Source organism: Neopsephotus bourkii, unplaced genomic scaffold (genome assembly GCF_033783945.1).
Source record: "Neopsephotus bourkii isolate Nb327-2 ecotype Australia unplaced genomic scaffold, CSIRO-AGI_Nbou_v1 NB_1491, whole genome shotgun sequence".
NCBI classification, from domain to species: Eukaryota; Metazoa; Chordata; class Aves; order Psittaciformes; family Psittacidae; genus Neopsephotus; species Neopsephotus bourkii.
This window is the reverse complement of record NW_026901967.1, coordinates 90,892-111,854: the sequence shown is the minus strand read 5'-3', so window position 1 is coordinate 111,854 and position 20,963 is coordinate 90,892. Positions and strand designations below refer to the sequence as shown.

The 20,963-nt window shown below is 39.1% G+C and overlaps 1 protein-coding gene across 11 annotated transcripts in view; it reads right to left on the bottom strand.

Moving 5' to 3' along the window:
* The window catches only part of SSBP2 (single stranded DNA binding protein 2), a 152,837-nt gene that overhangs the window by 54,543 nt on the left and 77,331 nt on the right, over positions 1 to 20,963 (bottom strand). For 7 of the 11 annotated variants that reach the window (XM_061369294.1, XM_061369285.1, XM_061369287.1 and 4 more), the window contains exon 4: positions 10,957 to 11,046. The exons of the other annotated variants lie outside the window; for them this stretch is intronic. In XM_061369294.1, coding sequence (XP_061225278.1) covers positions 10,957 to 11,046 — 90 coding nt within the window. The remainder of the gene's footprint in view (positions 1 to 10,956; positions 11,047 to 20,963) is intronic. 11 annotated transcript variants of the gene reach the window in all.

Sequence of the window (20,963 nt, the reverse complement as noted above, 5' to 3'; positions counted from 1 at the left end):
TCATTTTTTTTTTTTAATCTAAATGGTTTCTACAGACATCTAAATATTCCAAAAATTATAACAATACAAGTATTTCAAATGAAATGAATGCTTTATCTCTAGTCAAGAAATACAGGAGTCATTGCACCATACGAAAGAATACTGCAATACCTTGCATGGTCGGCACAGAAAAATGGAGAAACCAAACATTTTTCTGAAACAAAACCAAAACAAAAGAAAACCACAAACAAACACCACTCCCCAAACCAAAGCAAAAATATTTTGCCCCTTGCTAAACAGGTGGGAGAGAGAGGTTCTACATTCTGCACAAGGAAATTAATGGATTTAAAAAAAAAAAAAAAAGCTATTTTAGATGGGCTATTACCTACATGCATTTTAAAACGGGATAACAGTTTTTACTTAAATTTTTATTGAATGCAAATACTACAGAAAATAAGAGTATTTCAAACCTTACAAGCCAAAACTGAAGCACCAAGAAGCATAACCTCTTCAGAAAACAAACTCTGCTTTTAGAAATCAGACATCATACAGGTCAACGGAGCGGTTTGCCTTAGTCGATGAGGAATGGGTTAGAGACCAGTTGAGCAATCTGGACATCCATAAATCCATGGGTCCAGATGGGATGCACCCGCGGGTGCTGAGGGAACTGGCGGAGGTCATTGCTAGACCACTCTCCATCATCTTTACCAAGTCTTGGGAAACGGGAGAGGTGCCTGAGGACTGGAGGAAAGCAAATGTCACTCCAGTCTTCAAAAAGGGCAAGGAAGACCTGGGTAACTATAGACCGGTCAGCCTCACCTCCATTCCTGGGAAAGTGATGGAACACCTTATCCTTGGTGCCATCTTAAGGCATATCAAGGATAAGAGGGTTATGAGGAGCAGTCAACATGGCTTCACCAAGGGGAAGTCATGCTTGACCAATCTCGTAGCCTTTTATGAGGAAATAACACGGTGGATGGATGATGGCAGAGCAGTGGATGTGGTCTACCTTGACTTCAGCAAAACGTTTGACACGGTCTCCCACAGCATCCTTGCAGCTAAATTGAGGAAGTGTGGTCTGGATGATCGGGTAGTGAGGTGGACTGTGAACTGGCTGAAGGAGAGAAGCCAGAGAGTTGTAGTCTATGGGGCGGAGTCTAGTTGGAGGCCTGTATCTAGTGGAGTGCCTCAAGGGTCGGTACTGGGACCAGTATTATTTAATATATTCATCAATGATTTAGATGAGGGAATTGAGTGTACTATCAGCAAGTTCGCTGATGACACTAAGCTGGGAGGAGTGGCCGACACGCCAGAAGGCTGTGCTGCCATTCAGCGAGATCTGGACAGGCTGGAGAGTTGGGCAGGGAATAACTTGATGAAATATAACAAGGGAAAGTGTAGAGTCCTGCATCTGGGCAGGAACAACCCCAGGTTCCAGTATAGGTTGGGGAACGACCTCTTAGAGAGCAGTGTAGGGGAGAGGGACCTGGGGGTCCTAGTGGACGACAGGGTGACCATGAGCCAACACTGTGCCCTTGTGGCCAAGAAGGCCAATGGCATCCTGGGGTGTATTAGAAGGGGGGTGGTTAGTAGGTCGAGAGAGGTCCTCCTTCCCCTCTACTCTGCCCTGGTGAGACCGCATCTGGAATATTGTGTCCAGTTCTGGGCCCCTCAGTTTAAGAAGGACAGGGACCTGCTGGAGAGAGTCCAGCGCAGGGCAACTAAGATGATTAAGGGAGTGGAGCATCTCCCTTATGAGGAAAGACTGAGGGAGCTGGGTCTCTATAGTTTGGAGAAGAGGAGATTGAAGGGTGACCTTATTAGTGTATATAAATATATAAAGGGGGAGTGTCACGAGGATGGAGCCAGGTTCTTCTCAGTGGCAAACAATGATAGGACAAGGGGCAATGGGTACAAACTGGAACACAAGAGGTTCCACTTAAACTTGAGAAGAAACTTCTTCTCAGTGAGGGTGACAGAACACTGGAACAGGCTGCCCAGGGAGGTTGTGGAGTCTCCTTCTCTGGAGACATTCAAAACCCGCCTGGACATGTTCCTGTGTAACCTTATCTAGGTGTTCCTGCTCCGGCAGGGGGATTGGACTAGATGATCTTTTGAGGTCCCTTCCAATCTCTAACATACTGTGATACTGTGATCATATGCACCACTAAGCTTGACAGAGGTTTTCTTCAAATTTAGTAAACCTTCTATTGACCCCTAATTATAGTAAATGATTTTTTGGGAACAACTTTGACAGTGACAAGATGGAGTTTGTTATTCCTGCTGTTAAATTTAATAAATATGTAATTTCAAAGCTACATGTACTATCATCATTCCAGGATTTTGCCTTCAAATCCAAGCACTTGCGGCTCATGTAAAAAAGAAGAGTCAGACTAAGACGGGAACTTGAATTAACCTCAGCAGAAGGAAGCATCGTACATGAATGACGATCTTTCCCCCTACTCTACCACTTCAGCAGCAATTATAACACCAAATTTGGAATATGGTCAGTACCCATAAAATTCTGAAGGTTATCTCCCACAGAACTTGAATTTTCAGGATAAGATTCTAGAACCGATCTCCTAGGGAAATGACTCGTGCCCAGTTTTATTTCTTCCCCCTGCTTCACAAGTAGTGGGTCTGTGCCTGTGCGAGATTCACTTGTGGAAGAGGAGGCTGGGGAAGCATGGGCTCAGAGTTTATTTAGCTACTCAAGCTGAGCAGTTTTAATTATTCTAACAGTTACAAGCGGCAAAACCATTACCACAACTGAAGAATGGAATTGTCTAAGCCAGCAGATGTCGGACACCTTTATCTTTTTTAAAGTTGACTTTATTCCTGGTATTTAGAGAAAACGAACAAAAAAGAGAGGAACAAACACAAACTACTCGCAGATCTTTCTAGATGATAATCTCTTCTCACATAGTCTAAAAAGTAAAAATAATTTTTTAAATTAAGATATTTTAAAATGCAGTGTGATACTCACAAGGACAAAAATGTGCAGATCCAAACGCTGCAAAGAATTAGAACTATATACATAAATTTATGCATTTGAGTGTTCCCAGTGGGGTGCAAGTCTGCTATGCTGGGGTGGATGCATTTACAAACAAGAGAGATTTCAAAAATGCAGTAAAATTCTTCTTACTAAGATTAATTATATAAATGCAGAGTGAGGGGGAAATCCCCTCTAAAATCTATTTTCAAAGCTTTTCAAGGCCTACAAAAGCTGCTAGCTTAACTCACAAGCTGCATTTGTAGCTTTGGTAACATTTCATTTGCTCACAGCAATATTTTAACAATCCATGATGCTTATCAGACCTCTGGGACTTCAGTGTACCCTTCTGCTCAGGGCCAATTCTTTACATTTTCAGTCCTTCACCTGCCATTATTTATTCTTCTCCGCTGGAATTCAGGATGGCTGCGAACATATAGCAAATCCAGCTAAGTTTTCAGTAATTTCAGTTAATTTTTACTGACTGGAAATTGTAGTTAAAAAAAAAAAAAAAAAAAAAGGAAAAGGGAAAAAAGTACAAGGAATCCTGCAAAAGTGGGAAAACCACCAGAACTAGATGAACTAGATGGTCATCAAGGTCCCTTCCAACCCAAACTATTCTATGTTTCTAAGTGAATATTAAGGGAAGAAACAGTTGAAAGAGTTCAAAGAAACAAAAAAGTTTTTAGATCAATACAGATACACATTATGGTCTTACAAAGACCTGTCTGAGAGATGTCTGCATCTTCTAGCTTTAGTAAAGTAATTTAGCAGCTGGAATTAGGAATCTTCATTCCTTGCGCTAACAACGACCCCTTGGTGGACAATTCATAGAACCAACATAGCCATTCCAAAATGGCTTTAAAGGGACACTGGAGGATTTCTCTCTCCTGGAGTTTTTTTACTGCTGGATGCTTGTTCAAATGAGCAATCTTTGAGGACGCTGTGCAAGTATGAAGTGGTTGAGGCACAGGATCACATATGCAGCACAATCATTTCCAGGAGACTAATATATGTGATCTCATTTAAAAGGAGTGTAACGACTGAGAAAAACCACAAACAGGCTGGTTTAACCCCGGATGTCATAGAATTAGAGCAGATATATAAAGGCACCATCTGCATTTCTTTGGGAGACTTTGACCAGTGACTTTTTAAAACAAAGCAGATATTCTATGCTTCCCTTTGCTCAATTATCATTCTCCTTGCCAGTTTTCTTAGGGGCATATAGCAAAGATTTAACTGTTGTCCTCAAATGCTGCATTTTACAAATCCATAATAAAAGCTCTATTTTAAAAATATGTATCATACCATGACTTTACTGTACATATTGTAAACATAAGTGTAAATTTCAGTAGTACATTATAAAGATTTTTACAAACCCATTTTCTTTTTACATATAAATAGGGCACTATTTTTGTTTTAAAATGCACGAGGTGAATACGGTCATTGATTTAATTCAGTAACTTTGCTTATTTTCAGTAGCTAAACATTTTTTTTTTTATAGCAGGCAAGGAGAGAAATGGAAAAGTTCTTTCAGCTCATGTGTCTTACTGTAATGATGCTCTCCTAAAACATCAGATCTACTAAAGCACAAGGCTAAGAATCTTAATGTGGACTGAGCTAAAATGAAAGTAAGTGCCACTAGATGGCATGACAGCCTTACATTAAGGGAGTTGGTTTTGGTCTGGGTTTTTTTTTTTACCCCTTTATGTAAGAAGAATATGTAACATGTGTTTCAAACATGAATGAAATGAAATGAAAAATGTCGACACCTTTTTTCCCCATGCCATTCCAAGTATATCTCGTGATCACAAATTGGTGAATGAAGCAAAGTACTTGAAAATTCCTTTAGAAATTATATGCTCAATGGAAATAAGGCTTTGTGGCAAGCTCAACTAGAAGAAATTTTAACAAATCTGCTAAAAAGAGAAGTGTTGCATGGAAGAATTTAACTTTTTTTTTAATTACCATATTAAGTGAACTGTCGATTATCAAACAGCCTTCTTTCTTTACACATCAATTGGCACTTGATGAGTTAACTCTTCAGCAGTGTCTCTCAGGTGAGTTAAGTACAAGCCCAGTGTTACCTGCCCAAGTGCCTTTAAAAAACAAACAGGCTCCTTAGGCAGATACAGACATAGCAAACTTTTGGTCACCAAAAGATGTGAAGATAACTGGGATTAAATTAAATATGTATTTAAATGTTTCTCACAATTGCAGTGCAGAACCAGAGTCAGGTATTCAGCTGTACTAGTTCTCACTAACATGGAGAAACATGATGAAAGCCACTCAATTAGAACCTAGAATTTCAGAGCAATCCAGTGTTAGTGGAAAGTGTCCCTGCCCTTGGCAGAGGGTTGGAACTGTATGAGTTTTAAGGTCCCTTCCAACCCAAACCATTCCATGATTTATTCTAATTCTGCATATAGGTGCATTAAAAACAAAAAGTAAACTAAAAGGCAAATAAAATTCTGCAAAATTAATAGTTTTCATTCTGCCTAAAAATACAAAATTCTTCAATGAACACAAGCTGCAGAACTTCCCCCTGGCCTCTATTTAGTTACTAATGCTGACATGATCACCAAGGATGAAATAAATAGTCTGTAAAAATAAAAAATGTAATGTATATCACATTTTTTAGTTGATTTAAAGATCAGTGAAGAAATGGATGGAAATGGGCAATTTACTGCCTGAAGAGCAGAGGTTTGCACCTGAACACAATCCTCATGCATCAAATGGACATGTTGAAGTGTACCATGGAAGAAAGGTGTATACAAGCTTCAAAACTTCATGATGATATTTGCAAATATTTGTGTTATTTTTTAAAGCACACTATACAATGACGCACTGCAAGTATAAAACTTGATTTTTTTTCTAATCTCATTGTCCTCAAGAAGAAGGGAGCGAGGCTAGTACTTAAAATTTGGAAGACCTTGCTCTGCCTCTATCTAAGAAGACTTTCATCACAAGGAACACTTCTGTACTGTAGAGAACCGACCCTGGTGAAAAATGCTGGCTGCCCTCAGGCCAGAAACTAGAAGTAAATTGGCATGTGAAAATATAAGAGTCTGAATTCTATGACCTAATCCTCTTTGATCACAAGTGGATGAATTTAAGTCACCTCAAAGAGTCTATTAGAACCAAAGCTTTAACTGCTGACATATGCATCCTCTAATTTACCTGAAGTCAAATAATTATTATAATTTTAATCAGTTCCTCAGTTGCTCTACTGTTTTGGTATCAGGAACACAAAAAGAGGGCAAAGATGAGGCCATGCCGACCTCTCTGTACGGCCAGGTGAAAAAACTAACAGCAGGGTAACTCTGATGCTAAAAATTGGCATGGAAAAAATGCCCTGAATGACTGTATTTGATTAATATAGTAGCTAAGTGCTTTCCTCACACCTGAGCTCCATGTACAGGATGTCGTCCTGGCAAACTGATGATGTATTTCGAGACTCAGACTGGAGTTAGAAGATCAATTCAGAAATGTATACAGCCATTTTGCCCTTACGCAGTCTAATACATTTTTATGACTGCTGTTGCCCAAGTAATTAATAATCTTTTGAAAGGATCATCACTGATGACATTCCATTTTAATAGGCAGAGAAAGATGAAGAAAGAGAATTAAAACATCTTATCTTAGGTTACCAAGTTAAAATTTGGGTACCTTAGCAATAAACTGAACATCGTTTTTTAGCATCCAGGCTCACATTGATTCTCAACCATTATTCTTCTCTAAAACTCTGTATTTAAGCAGAAGCACTGACCCAACAGACATCACCCTCACTGAACTGCAGTTGACCCGTTATTTCAGTCTGAGACAAAATCAACTGTAAAACTTCTTTGGGTTCTCCTATTTGCAGTTTAAGAGTCTTGCATGACCTATTATCTCCGCTCCTCCTATAGTCCCACACGTTCAGTTTTGATGCTAATGAGCCAAGAGCAGATTCAGTTACTGTATAACCCCAATTTATTTCCAGAGTATCACCTATTCTATGAACTGAAAGGTGAGGACCAAAAAAAAAAGAAAAAAAAGTATGTAGCTATGAAATTTGAAGTTACATTAAAATGCAGAGCATTAGATGCAATTCAGACATATCCTAATTCTACATAAACCTGCTTTCTTGACTTTTCAAAGTTTCATATTAATTTTTGACACTGTAAACAATTATCTCTAAAAAAAATAATTTAGTTAATGACAGTAGTTGTGCACAACTATAGCACCTTCCTTTCACTTATCACTGCAAAGGGTTCCATTTTGGACTCTCAGCAGTGTAGCAATCATCACGTATCACCTGAATTGAAGTAAAAAATACAGTTACAGAGAGATAGAAGATAAATACAGCTGCTGGCTTCAGAACTCCATATCTGTGGACCAGGCATAAACTGCTACAGACTGCTAATTGACATCAGTGCTGGTGGTCTCCACATAGGTGAAAACCTCATTTGGTAATCAGCAGTTTTATTGTCTGAGAAACCATGTCTCTCCCATAGTTATCTACCTCCATGTGCTATACTGGTGTATATCATTTTATTCAATATTTTCTGTTATAAAAATAGAAACGTCACAGAAATAATGCTGGTGGTCAACAGTGTCAATAAGGCTGGAACCCAGGCAGCGTTTCCTGATTCCCAGCACTGTCCACACCTATGTTGCCACCCCTCCCTGACCAATCTAGTAAGAAGGAATGGCAGCAGTAAAAGCATCCATTTTGCACATGTCCCCATTAGTGGTTAGCGCTGCATGATAAAATTGAGCTACAGTGTTGCAGTGAGTGCTGTGAAGAAGCAGTGTTAGTATTCATGAGAAATGAATGTCTTCAAATTGTCCAGCAGAGCTGGATGGTACAGAGCTGTCAACAGGCTCAGCTTAGACCAATCCAAATATTTTCTGAAATCAGCAAAAGGCAACCTTATCATTCCAGGATGATCTTATAAATGAATTTCAGGTTATAAAAACTTGAGAAGTTATTACGTATTTGTCGTGCAAAGTCCTAGTGAACTAAATGTAGATATATAAGAACAGTTCTCCCACTGTTTCTATAATCTTCTCTTGAAAACAAAAATTGTCCACTTTTGTGATTTAGGAGTGATTTGCACGTCTGAATCCCCAGCTTTCAGTGAAAGAAGACCAGCAGTTCATGGAAAAGCTAAAATCTGTCAGTATTCATACAAAGACAGATGAACAGGTTTCCCAAAGAAGCTGTGGCTGCCCCATCCCTGGAAATATTCAGGGCCAGGTTGAATGGGGTGTGGAGCAACCTGGCCTAGTGGAAGGTGCCCCTGCCCATGGCAGGGGGTTGGAACTGAATGAGTTTTAAGGTACCTTCCAACACAAACCAGTCTGTGATTCACTCTATGAACGTGTTTTCTGTGATTTGGTTTATTCTTGTCATCAGTTAGGATCAGAGGAATTGCAGAAGTGTATACAGAACAGATTGTCTAGTTAAAGAAAGCAACTTACTGGAAATAAAGCAGCTATGAAGGAAGTAGGCATGAGTTTCTCTTTCTTCCTTGTTGTTTCACGTGTTTCTTATGGCAGCAGATCATGCTGCTCAACTTTCAAACTTCACATACATGGCTATGTCTGCCAGTATATTTTCTTATCCTCCGATAAATTGACATTGATAAGACTTTACTCCATCTGAAGGTATTTCAACCAGATATATTAACTGCTTCTTCACAGCACTCACTCCAACATCAGAGCACATTGTCATGGACTGTCTGTATGTGTTTGCTCTATACACACCTTACAGTTTCAGTACACTGTTAGATAACTGACTGGATTTTGGCTTAGCTCCCCTTGTTGTTAGCTCCCAGCTGAGAGCTGGGTTTGCTCCCAACCATATCAACGCATCTGCTATCAAACTTGGATTTGCTAACCAGCATGTTATTTCTTTACATATATTTTAAGCAGATGACTACAGCAAAACCTTAATAACCTCTTGAAAAATATCTGTCCTGTTGAGAATCCCACTCAGCTGAGGAAAGTAGATCTGTATCAGATAAAACTGTTAAGAACTCATCTTGAGCACTGCATGTTACAGAGAGACAAGGTGGCAGTTTCAAGGAGAGGTGAAGGGTGACCTCTGGAGCAGTCGAGACTAGACTGTGCAGACCAGATCCTGGAACCTGTCTTGAAAAAGACTCACTAGCCATGCTGTTTAGTTGATGATAGTTCTGATTAGTGCACAAACTGCATTACCCTGAAAATGGATTTTCCTCTGTTTATTTTCAATACCAGGCCTCGCAAAAAGAGCAGGATGTTGGTGGGACTTCAAGTAAGACTGAATTCAGATACTGACAGACAAGGAACATTTACCCGTACTTAACTTTCTATCATCTTTAAAGATCTAGAGTGGCTAGAAGTCTTTTCACACTTCTAAAAACAAAACTCCCACACCCTCCTTCTGCAAAACCTTTAAAATAGTTCTTCTCTCCTCTGTAATTCTCATACTTGTCCTATCTGTTCCCTTCCCACTCTTGATTGTCCTCAAAGACAATAAAAGGAAAAATTAATTCCTTTGACACTAAAACTGGAGTGGGTGGTTAAAATAAGAAAAAGTGAAATGTTTATAAAATAGAAAAATTAAGATAAAAATGTGTGCAAAAAAAAAGATCTACCCAACAGGCTGGTCAAAACAGTAAAAACAGAAATAAAGTAATTAATTGGTTCTGCCAATTCCTGAAGATTTTCTGACTGGCAAAAGTAAGATATTTTCTACTTCACTTGCAAATATCTTTTCATTCATGTATTAAAAATCACGTCTCAGTTTTTTAGTTGATGAAGGAAACAACATGCTCATGCCAGGTTCAGGATTTCTTTTTGTTGGTATCAGTGCTGCATGGAACAGTTTTTCCCTCTATGACTGTGGGGAAATGAGAGCCTACAAAAAACACTGTCACTTACATAGAGTGTAAATTAAGGCTTCTGATATACCGCCATCTATATGCAATCACAGCACTGGGATTAAAAACAAAACAAAACAACAACAACAACAAAAAACCCCTAATGTTTCTTCTTCCTTTTTTTGCCCTGATGAAACATGCTTCTTTTATCTATGTATCCCTGAAGGAAAAACATACTGGTCTCTACCTGGACTTCAGCATTTTACTGTTACGGAACACCTTATCACGATGTTCTCCCCACATCACAATCCTGCAAATCTGGGTTGTTTCTTTCACATCATGAAATCAAGCATGTAAGGCAGAAATCTCTGTTCTTCCTGAAGAGCTGTATCAGTGCTAGAGATGCTGCTACTTTTTGCTCCTGCTGAAGAGCCACAGTTCGCCAGCATGAAGAAAAGCAACCGGGTAAAGCAACCGAGTTTTGGTAGGAGGAGATGTGAACTCACTCACACGAGCAGTCTAACCTCTGGATTACAACTGTTAGGCTGGCCTTGCACTAACAGCTGCTATTTTTTCCATTACAGCATTCTGTAGTCAAGGTCCAAGGTGCTAACTGGGTATTCAGTTTCATTTATGACAAAACTTAATAGAAGCAACACAAGGTCTAAATGCTTGGCTGGGTTTTTTTAGGCATTTTGGTTGAGATCTTCAATGTGCAAGGAGATGCAATTCTTAACTGCCTATGTCTAATTCTAACATCCTAAAAATCTGGCCTGTGGCTTTACCACAGGGCTAAACATGACCAACAAAACTTTTACGTTACATTTTCAATGAAATGTACATATCACAAGACATTATTTGAAAACTATATCAAAGCATTTTCAGTCTCCACCATTTCTTATCCTTGAAATTTTGAAATAACTTGTGCTGTCCTATTCCATATATTAAATACTTGTCTGTCAGAAACATCCCTTCCTTTCTACCTATTCACTTCTGTTAAAAAAAAAAAATCTAAGTTATTGCATCATATTAGCAAGACATAGTTTAGCACAGGACCTTTTCTACAGACTTGTAAACAGTATTACGGAGGATTTTCTATCCTGAAATTCCTGTAATCATAATTTTTCTGAATACCTGAAAAAACCCCGGTGGTACAGGACCTACTGGCATGCCATCTCCTGGGGGAATGTTTCCTAGCACTGGACTGGGAGCTGCTGCAGCACTCTGAAAAGAACAAAGGAAGAATAAACCTTTGTCATTGAATGGTAGGCATTAAATCCATAGAACAAATCAAACCAATCCAAACCAAACCAAAAACCTTTGTCGTTGCATGGTAGGCATTTGCCCCCCAAAAGAAACAAACAAACAAACAAACAAACAAAACAGCAACAAAAAACACCAAAAAACCCACAAAACCCCACAAAAACAAACAAACAAAAAAACCAAATCAAAACCTGACCAAAACACAGAAAGTCATTCTCTGGATATGTCATAACGTCATTGTTTCATCTGAAGGTAAACTGAAATTGTATAGTGATTATTCTATACAAGTATAATATTTTCTTAAAATAACGAACGAATGTTGAGGGAAAGGATGCTAGAAATTGCACAGATATACAAATGCACAAATAAGTAGATCTCATCTGGATTTTTAAAAATATTGCAACTGAGTATGCCTCTACATATACAGATTTGAATGTAAGTTGCACACTTTTAGTTATGTGTATAAACATCCTCATGCATACACAAGGATATACATAGCAGATAGTAAAGAAAGTAATTTATGCATGCTATCAGCAATTTCAAAGCACTTTAAAGATAATTTCAGCAGACTGTAATATTCTTTCAGAACTACATCAAGCTTCAAAACAGGATTCTGTTACAAACAGTACAAGAAGGAATGTTCTGCTGACAATACTTACAATTTTACCAACCCCCAAAATAACCACCATGAATAATTAGAAGAATTCAGGTTACGATTTTTGGAAAAGAAAAAACGTATTTCCAAGAAGTGAATCAGAGGACGAAATTAGTTACCTTTACAAATCCTTCAGCTGGAATAAGCAAATAAAGAATATTGCTTCTGGCAATTTACAAGCAGGAGATAGTCACAAAAAGGCAAGCCAAACTGTTAGCATTGTCACGTGCTGGAACTTCAATTACTTTTAATTTCTAGTAGTCTTCCTGTGATATGCTTCTGTACGGCATAAGGCTGAATTACCTATAAAGACTCACAGTATCCTGTGGAAGGACTCCTGCACACACAATGCACGGAGATCCATTTGCAGTTTACCTGCCAGTATCTGCCCTACAGAATCTGAATGGCTTATGTTTATTAACTTATCACTCTATTGTATGCTCAACACTTGATTTCCAAAAGATGCAGATCTGGAAATTGTATTTCCAGGTGTTTGGCAGACTCTCTAGGAAATAAAAGAATAATGCTGGGAAGAGTTAAAACTAGCGGAAAGAAGGGCTGACCTTTTTAAGCCAAGCAGAAATGAAACATTCAGTTAATTACCACCGACTTTTCAAAGGCTTAAGCTGTGCTTTAGAATCAACTTTCTGAACAACTAGCAGTAGCATATTTAGCATCTAAGCTATATGATCTTTCCAAATAAAAGTCCAGAATGCGTCATTAAAATACAAAGACTGCAGAAGGTGCTAGCTTCAGAACTCAGTGTAAAACTTTGACTCACTAGAAAAACCTGCAACAAAGAGTCTTATTTGTTCAAGGATCTGGTCTGCAGGATCAGTATTAAAATACTAGATAACTGCAACTGGCAGGAAAAGCTAGTTGGGTGAACCGGACATAGCAAACACTTTGAATCATAATGCCTTCTCATGAGAGGCTACCACAAACCAACCAAGCTAGCTGATAAAACTGTAGCTCATGAAGACCATTCCTCACTTGCCACTGCCATTCTCTGGGCACAGCCAAGTTCAATACAGTGGAGTATGATGTGGCTGAAATGCATGCAAAATCATGTGACTCCCTGGAAGTCTCTTCCAGGTCTGCCACAGTATCTTGGCCTCCCAGGCAGAGTGAGAAATAAGCAAATGGTGTGAACGTACAGAAATCGCTCCTAAAGTATGGCTTCTGTGAACTGTTTTCACATTATCTGCATTTCCAAAGCAAAACAGAAGAGAAAGTTTTCACCTTTTTCTTAAGCAAAACCTGACCTGTTTAAGGTGAGCATCAGGTAACAATGCCAAGTAAAACCATGAATAGGTGCAGACATGGATTGAGTGAAGTATGTTGGATCTTACTTCTGTATGTACAGGTTTTCTAGATCAACAATGACAACAGCAGAATCACTGATGGAGAAACTCAATGACATTAAAAGGCTAAGCATCTTAAAATGTCCAAAAGAGCCTGCACTGCAGTCTCTTGACTAAGAAGGAGTAACCCATTAAAGGAGCACTAGTAACGGTGAACAGTCTTACAATATCAGCCCTCCTTGCATGCTAATTCCTGATCACCCCTGTGCTACCTTAGCTGTGCCCATCTTTACCAGCCATGTAATACACACTCTAGTATGTCCAATGCAGCTGATGCTACAAAATAAAGCATTTAAATAGACTATAATAAATCACTGGGCAAACACAGGATGAAGTCAGATAGGCAAAATAAAGTTAAGCTGCCAGGTATCAGAAAAATACTAAGCAGCATCTCCTCTGATACACAGTTTTCAAAAGCCTTCCATCCCAGATTCACTCACGCCTGCTCACATTACTAAACTATACCAGGCATTAATGTATGTCACGATGTCTTCATGCACTCAGTGGATCTCAGATGTCCCCCTCAACTGCAGCCTCTGCCAGAGCTGCCATAAGTTTTGAAAGAATGCCTGTGAGAGAAGGAAGGCACAACTTCTCAGGATGCAGTGCTCCTATGGTTGATGAGGTTGTGGCCAGCAGGATGAGGTTCAAGAAGAATCAGTGCCAGGTCATGCACTTGGTCCACAACAATCCCATGGAATTCTCCAGGCTTGGGGAAGAGTGGCTGGGAAGCTGCTCACTGGAAAAGGACCTGACGATACTGACTGACAAGAGATGAACATAAGCCAGCTTGTGCCCAGACAGCCAAGAAGGCCAACGGCATCCTGGCCTGTATCAGCAATAGTGTGGCCAGCAGGACCAGGGCAGTGATCATCCTCCTCTACTGGGCACTGGTGAGGCCATAACTCGAATCCTGTGTTCAGTTCTGGGCCCCTCACTACAAGAGAGACATTGAGGTGCTGGAGCAGGTCCAGAGAAGGGCAGTGTTGCTGGTGATGGCCTGGAGCACAAGTGTGATGGGGAATGGCTGAGGGAACTGGGGTGTTTAGTCTGGAGAAGGCTCAGGGGGACCTTCTCGCTCTCTACAACTGCCTGAAAGGAGGATGGAGCCAGGAGAGGACTGGTCTCTGCTCCCAAGGAACAAGTGACAGGACAACAGGAAATGGCCTCAAGCTGCACCAGGGGAGGTTTAGACTGGATATTAGGGACAGATTATTCCCCAGAAGGGTGGTCAGCCATTGGAACAGACTGCCCAGGGCAGTGGTGGAATCACAATCCCTGGAAGTGTTTACAAACCGTGTAGATTAGGCACTTTATGACACAGTTCAGTGGTGGACTTGACAGTGCTGGGGAACAGCTGGACTTGATCTTAAAGGTCTTTTCCAATCCAGTTGATACTGTGATTCTATGGGGATATTGGGTTCTGCTCCCAGTGACTTCATCCTGTTTCCCACACTTTGAAAGGAAAAATGGTAAAATATACTTAAGAGTTAAATTTTTTTAAAAAAGGGCAATAATGATTATTCCAAAACAGGGAGAAAAATACCAAAATTATACTTAACATCTGTTAAGATGTTAGCCATTAAACCCCTTAACAAGGCTTTGAAAGAAATATACATTTCCATAATTGGCTCAATAGTGGGTTGGGCGGGTTTTTTTTCCCTATTTTTAAATCTGACTTAGCACCAATAACAGAGGAACCCAGCTTCGTTCCTTGGTGAACCTCAGAGTTCAGCATGCAATTTTCCAGGCTGGGTGAAATAGGCAATTCTTTGAGCTACAGACATGGCAGCGAATGACCATAAGTCTACCTCACACATGTACGAACACACATTGTTGTCAGTTCCTGTGAAGGGGATATGTCCTTTTTGGAGGAGTGGGTTTTGTACAACTTTGTTAATGAAAGATATGGAGGAAGGAGATGGAATTAAGCCAACACATGGGACTGTTGACTGAGAGCCTCTACAGCCTCCTCAGAAAGCCTGCTGCTTAAGGTCCCATTCTGAAGAGGTACCCTGAGTGAGGGTAGCCAGTGCCATCAGATGGGTATCGGAGGAACCATTTGTGATGTTGAAAGGGGAAGAAAAGCATGCTTTTGTGGAAGACCATGCAGGTGATTCAGACTTGGTTCTTGTGCTTTCCAGAGAAAAAGGTCTCATCTAGAGAGGAATTACCTCTCTTCTTCAGGCTAGCTACTCAAAATTAAATTAATTTACTAATGTTGGCTGTTTTTTGCTTGTGGATTACGATGTTTCAGGGAGGTATTCAATGCATTAGTTTCAACTGGCCTAATTATTTGAGACTTGATTACACTGTGCGGTTTATATACACCATCTCTCCTCTGTACCTCTGAGTGGGAAGGAGGGCAGAGCAATGCGAAGTTTCAGTGGCCATGACAGCAGGTCACTTTTACTGCTTAAGAATTGTAAGAATATTGTAGCTGTAGGCATTCTGCAATAGTCCACTCTTACATGTTATGCAACTTCAGTTTCTATCTTTCACTATCTAATGTACTGAAGGTTTTTTTTCCTGTGTTCATATTTATTTGTTTGGATTTTCTTCCCTGATGGTCCAAAACCAGAAATAAAGCATTTTCAGTATTATAGGTATATTACATTTTCTAGCTTGGGCTATCCAATGAATGTTTTAAGAACTTGTACCAGGTAGATCAATAAACAAACCTGCAACTCTTGCACTGAAATACTCTTATTTATTCTACACTGATGAATTATTCAGTTCTTTTCTCATAGTCCCATAGCAAACCATGGCTTCTTTTTGCATGCATTAGGAGTTGTTCATCATTTATGCTTCCATTAGTTTGACATTTTAAATATTTGCAATTTGCTTTCCCTGCTTTTCATAAAAGGATGGAATAGGAAAATTTAAATGGTTTTATCTTTTCGTATAGTATCTTACCCCTTAAAATTAGAAAACTATTTTCTTTTCTAGCTAAAATACTAAACTTATGGTATCTCCTTACAATTATTAATTAAAACGGTGTACCTGAATGAAACTTATTGTGGTGATTCTTTGATCTACCTAAGCTACTCTTAACATTGTAAAATAGATGATTCTGTTAAAAAATTTAAAACTAGTCACGGTTTAAGCTGATTTTTCCAATAAAGAAATCACGGGCTAAATAAAAAATAAAAATACAATAAATTAGCTTTTCCATTTGTACAGTATCTAAAATATAAAAATCCAGAGAGGAGTCTGCAACATATGGGTCATTTTTTGAGGCTATCACAAGAAAAAGTTTGTGACAGAAGCTCACAGAAGAATTCAAGCTGCAATCAAAGAATTTTACAAAGAAAAAACTTGAATTTACCTATAAACATGCTCATCTGGCTCGTTCATTTATCTGGGAATTCCAGGTATTTCACTTGGAGTAAGACACCCTTATTTTTACCCAAACGAAGAAGTTTGTCACATGTTCCTAAGTTTTTCCACAATAAGTAAATCTGCTTAACGATGAATGATGAAATCTGCTTGATGACTCATATGAGAAGCTGGACCTGACATATAAGACAGATCTACAGCCACTCAATTCCCTCATCATTCAAACCTCCTCCATAAACCTCTGCTACACCGGCCTTAAAACTGCTGATTTAACTGGACAGCCCTAGTTCCTGCTGAATTAGTAGAGATTGCTGGTACCCAGTTCTTCAGCTTCATCAAGTATCAAGCCAGCCCCTTCTGCTACTAGCTCATTCAGAGGCAGTGACCTTGTGGTCTTTCTTCTGTGGCAAAGCATTAGCAAATTTACTTGCCTGGTTTCATTCAGCAGAACTGTTCACTTAGTGAAGTGGACCTCTTGCCGAGGGCTCCATCCACTCTTTTTCCCCTCAAGAAATAATCCTCTCCCCAAAACAACCTCACTGCAAGCAAAGCTTCCCCTTATCTGAAGTAGGATTACAGTTTGCTTTACTGTATCCCAGAGCCCAATCTGGAGTTTTCATTCTACTTAGGTGAGATAGTGAAGTTCGATTACACTACTGAGAAGCTGGTATTAAGGTTGGAAGTGTATTGTTAAGGGTAGTAGAAATTATTTTTGAAGACAGCTTTGCTATTGATGAATAAAAGGATTTCAAGCTCTTGTCAAAAGAGCATTTCAGCCCTGTTTCTCAGCTGCTGCATCCTGGACTCTCCAGAACACATTTCGAGGCAAAGATGTTTCTTAAGTATGATTATAAAGAAAAGTTATTTTATAATGAACCTTTTGTTATCCACTGGAGGTTACTAAAATCACTACTGCACACAGGTATCAACAGAATGTTCACTTGAAAAAAAAGTGTAAAATTGTGTTTTAAATATGGAAATATAGAACTATATTTAAAAGCTGAATACTTGAGTTCTCTTTATTTCTTTACAAAGATACAAAAATAAATCCTACTTCGAATAATGAATTCAGACAATTTTCTAGGAAATTAAAGGCATTCATTTCAGCTTAATTCCAAGCCCTGTGTTATTTAGTAACGTACACCAAAGTACAAAATCAAAACACTAAAGGCTAGCCAGCTGAGTTACAAGACATGTCTGATAAAAAGCATCAGTATGATCAGATCCATCAGTAATAACCATGCCGCTGACAAGTTAAAGGCACCTGAGAACACAAGACACTGTGGTTGCAGCTTGGAGCTGAGTTGCCTTGATATTTCAATGAAATTATTTCTTTCCAGAAGTGACACACCCTGCCTCCAGATTCCCTGGAGACCAGGACTGATTTGGTCTGCTAGCTTAACAGTCACAAAATACTCAATGCACTGTTTTGTTTTCCAAGCTGCAGCTCCAAATCACATCTTTGTTGAATAACTGACATCGCAGACCATGGGTTTAACCCGCTGCCTTCCTCACCATGAGCAATTTGAATGAAGACATGCAAAAAACCATGCTTCTACTAAAAAGAAAAACGATCAGAGGAAATAGTTTTAACTTATATAACCATGACACATTACGTGTATCTATCTGAATTTTTAACCCTCCCTTATCAGACTGAAGCAGTGCCTTTACATTTAAAATGCTGAAATACAAAATTGCTCCTTAAAATAATTAGAAAAGGGAATTATATTAAAAATTAATTAAATTATTTTAAATGGTAACTGATGATCATATGGCATCCTCTCTGATCAGGTCAAGTTGGTAAGTGAAGGTTAGTTTTAGAAATACCATGCTTAGTCCATGTATCACTTTGTTTAACACTACTTCAAGATTTGTTTTGAAGTTTTTAATACTACTTCAAAAGGCTGCATCAAAAGGAGAGTGACCAGCAGGTCGAAGGAGGTGATCCTGCCCCTCTACTCTGCTCTTGTGAGACCTCACTTGGAGTATTGTGTGCAGTTCTGGTGTCTTCAACATAAAAAGGACATGGAACTCTTGGAACAATTCCAGAGAAGGGCCACAAGGATGGTCAGGGGATTGGAGCACCTCCTATATCAAAACAGGCTGAGACAGTTGGGGCTGTTCAGCCTGGAGAAGAGAAGGCTGCGTGGAGACCTCATAGCAGCCTTCCAGTTTCTGAAGGGGGGCTATAGGGATGCTGGGGAGGGACTCTTCTTTAGGGACTGTAGTGATAGGACAAGGGGTAATGGCTTCAAACTTAAACAGGGGAAGTTTAGATTGGATGTAAGGAAGAAGTTCTTTACTGTAAGGGTGGTGAGGCAGTGGAATGGGTTGCCCAGGGAGGTTGTGAATGCTCTATCCCTGGCGGCATTCAAGTCTAGGTTGGACAGATCCTTGGGCGACATGGTTTAGTGTGTGGTGTCCCTGCCCACGGCAGGGGCATTGGAACTAGATGATTTTATGGTCCTTTCCAACCCTAACTATTCTAAGACTCTACTTAAGCCATGACATACTGCTCAAAGTAGGCTGATCACTGCTACTCTCTTCTTCCTGCTCCAAACACGCTCCACTTAGTTCTGTTGATGTTCTACAGAAAATTCACATTTGGTATGACTGTGCTAGTTAGGCTAGCATGATAAGACTATTTCCCACCCTAAGTTTCTCCAGTAATTAATCTGGTTTTTAACAACTTAATCATGGCTTTTAATCATTTTATTAATATAATTGTTAAACTCATTTTGCTTTCTAAAGATTTTAAGATTGTTATAGCACAGTTCTCATGCCACTGCACTCCACGCAACAGTCAACTGCTCTCCCATTTCAAGACTGTAGTCATTAATAAGTTTCTCTGCATCTCTCTTCCTTTCCAAGTTATGAAACGTGAATGAATTAACTATGCTGTGAGTTGAAAGAGCAATTTTTATTATGAAATGCAAAGTGGACTGGTTTGAGTTACCCTTAGGTCACCTGGGAGTGAGTCAGCAATCTAGGCAATATTATATATTTCAAATCACATTTACCACACGGTTAATTTCAGGTCATTGATTGCTTCCACTATCATATTTATTTATATATAGGTGAGAAAACTCAAGTAACTTTCTATCAAAAATGGATTTATGTCTCCATATGTAGCTGGCTGTAAAAGAAAGACATGCACAAAACCCACATATTTTATTTCAGAAAAAGCTGAACTGCAGAATGTCCCTGATGATGAAGCTACTCCTTTGCCCAAGCAATACTATATTTGGGTGTTCTTGTCTGGACCTTCATGTCATGAAATTCCTCTTTAATAACCATTACTAAAATACTAACTACATATAACAGCTCTGTTTTTTTTCAAGGCTGTGCTGTAAAAGTTACTACTCTGTCCTAAACCATGAAAATATGATTTCACAATACCGTATTACTGATAGCACGTTTTCATAGACAAAAACATACTAAAGCAGCCATTTGGAGTGTTTTGAACATCAGCTTCTTTCTTAATCAAGTTAATGGAACATAACACAATATATTATTTAGAGCCTGACTTTCATTACTTTAAAATCAGTGGCATTTCTTGTATATATGGGTGCTGAAAAATACATGTTTATTCCATATCAAGTCGGTGTTCACTTTAAGACACAAAGAGATTGCAATTAAAACCAGCATTATTTGGAAAAGATTTCCCTGTGTTTCTTAAGAATGAAGTTCTTCCCTAGATGGCCTGAAGTTAATTTCATAAGCAGAAACATCACCACAAGACAAACATTCTCACAAGAATAACAAGCATCTGAAAATTAAAGATATATGCTGGAATTTCTCACTTTCCATGCATCACTGAAAGAAGCCTTTAGGAATACTTCCCTACCATGCAAATATAACTAGCCCAGTGAGACTCCTCTCCTCAGGCATGTCCCTGTTCTGCCACCACAAAGAGAAAGCTCCTCAGAGACATCCTCTGAATGAGTGCATCTTTTCCCATCATCTACAAAGGATGCGCAGGGAGACTAAGACCAGCCACACCAAAACTGAGGTTCACCTTTGTGAAAACCCCTCTATGTATTTGAACATTTTAACTGAAGCGTTTCATGCAATGTATGGTGTACAGTATTGATAAGAAAACACAGTCCATTAGGTAGGACTTTTCAGGCATGCCTGCAACTCAGCTTTACAAGAACAGCTAGAATGTTTAATATCAGAGTCTAAGAAAACATTGCAAATGTGAAGGAAAATATGGTAAAGTTAAAACTCATGGAAAGCTAGCCTGTAAAGCATCTCATTTTTCTCACATTGTCTGAGTATCTATCTTTGGATAAATGTAACTTGTTGAGCAGAGAGTTAAGACCTCTAAGTGCTAAAACAGAATTAAGTACAGTGCTTATAAAGGACTAACATTTTCATGATGGTGAATATTTGCTATATAGTTATCTTGGGTAGTCTACCTGCTACCCATGGGGTATGCCCTGGGTACAGCTGTAACAGTTATTTTTCTCCTTCGTAGTAGCTTGTGCAGTGCTGTGTTTTCGTCTTCAGCCTGAGAA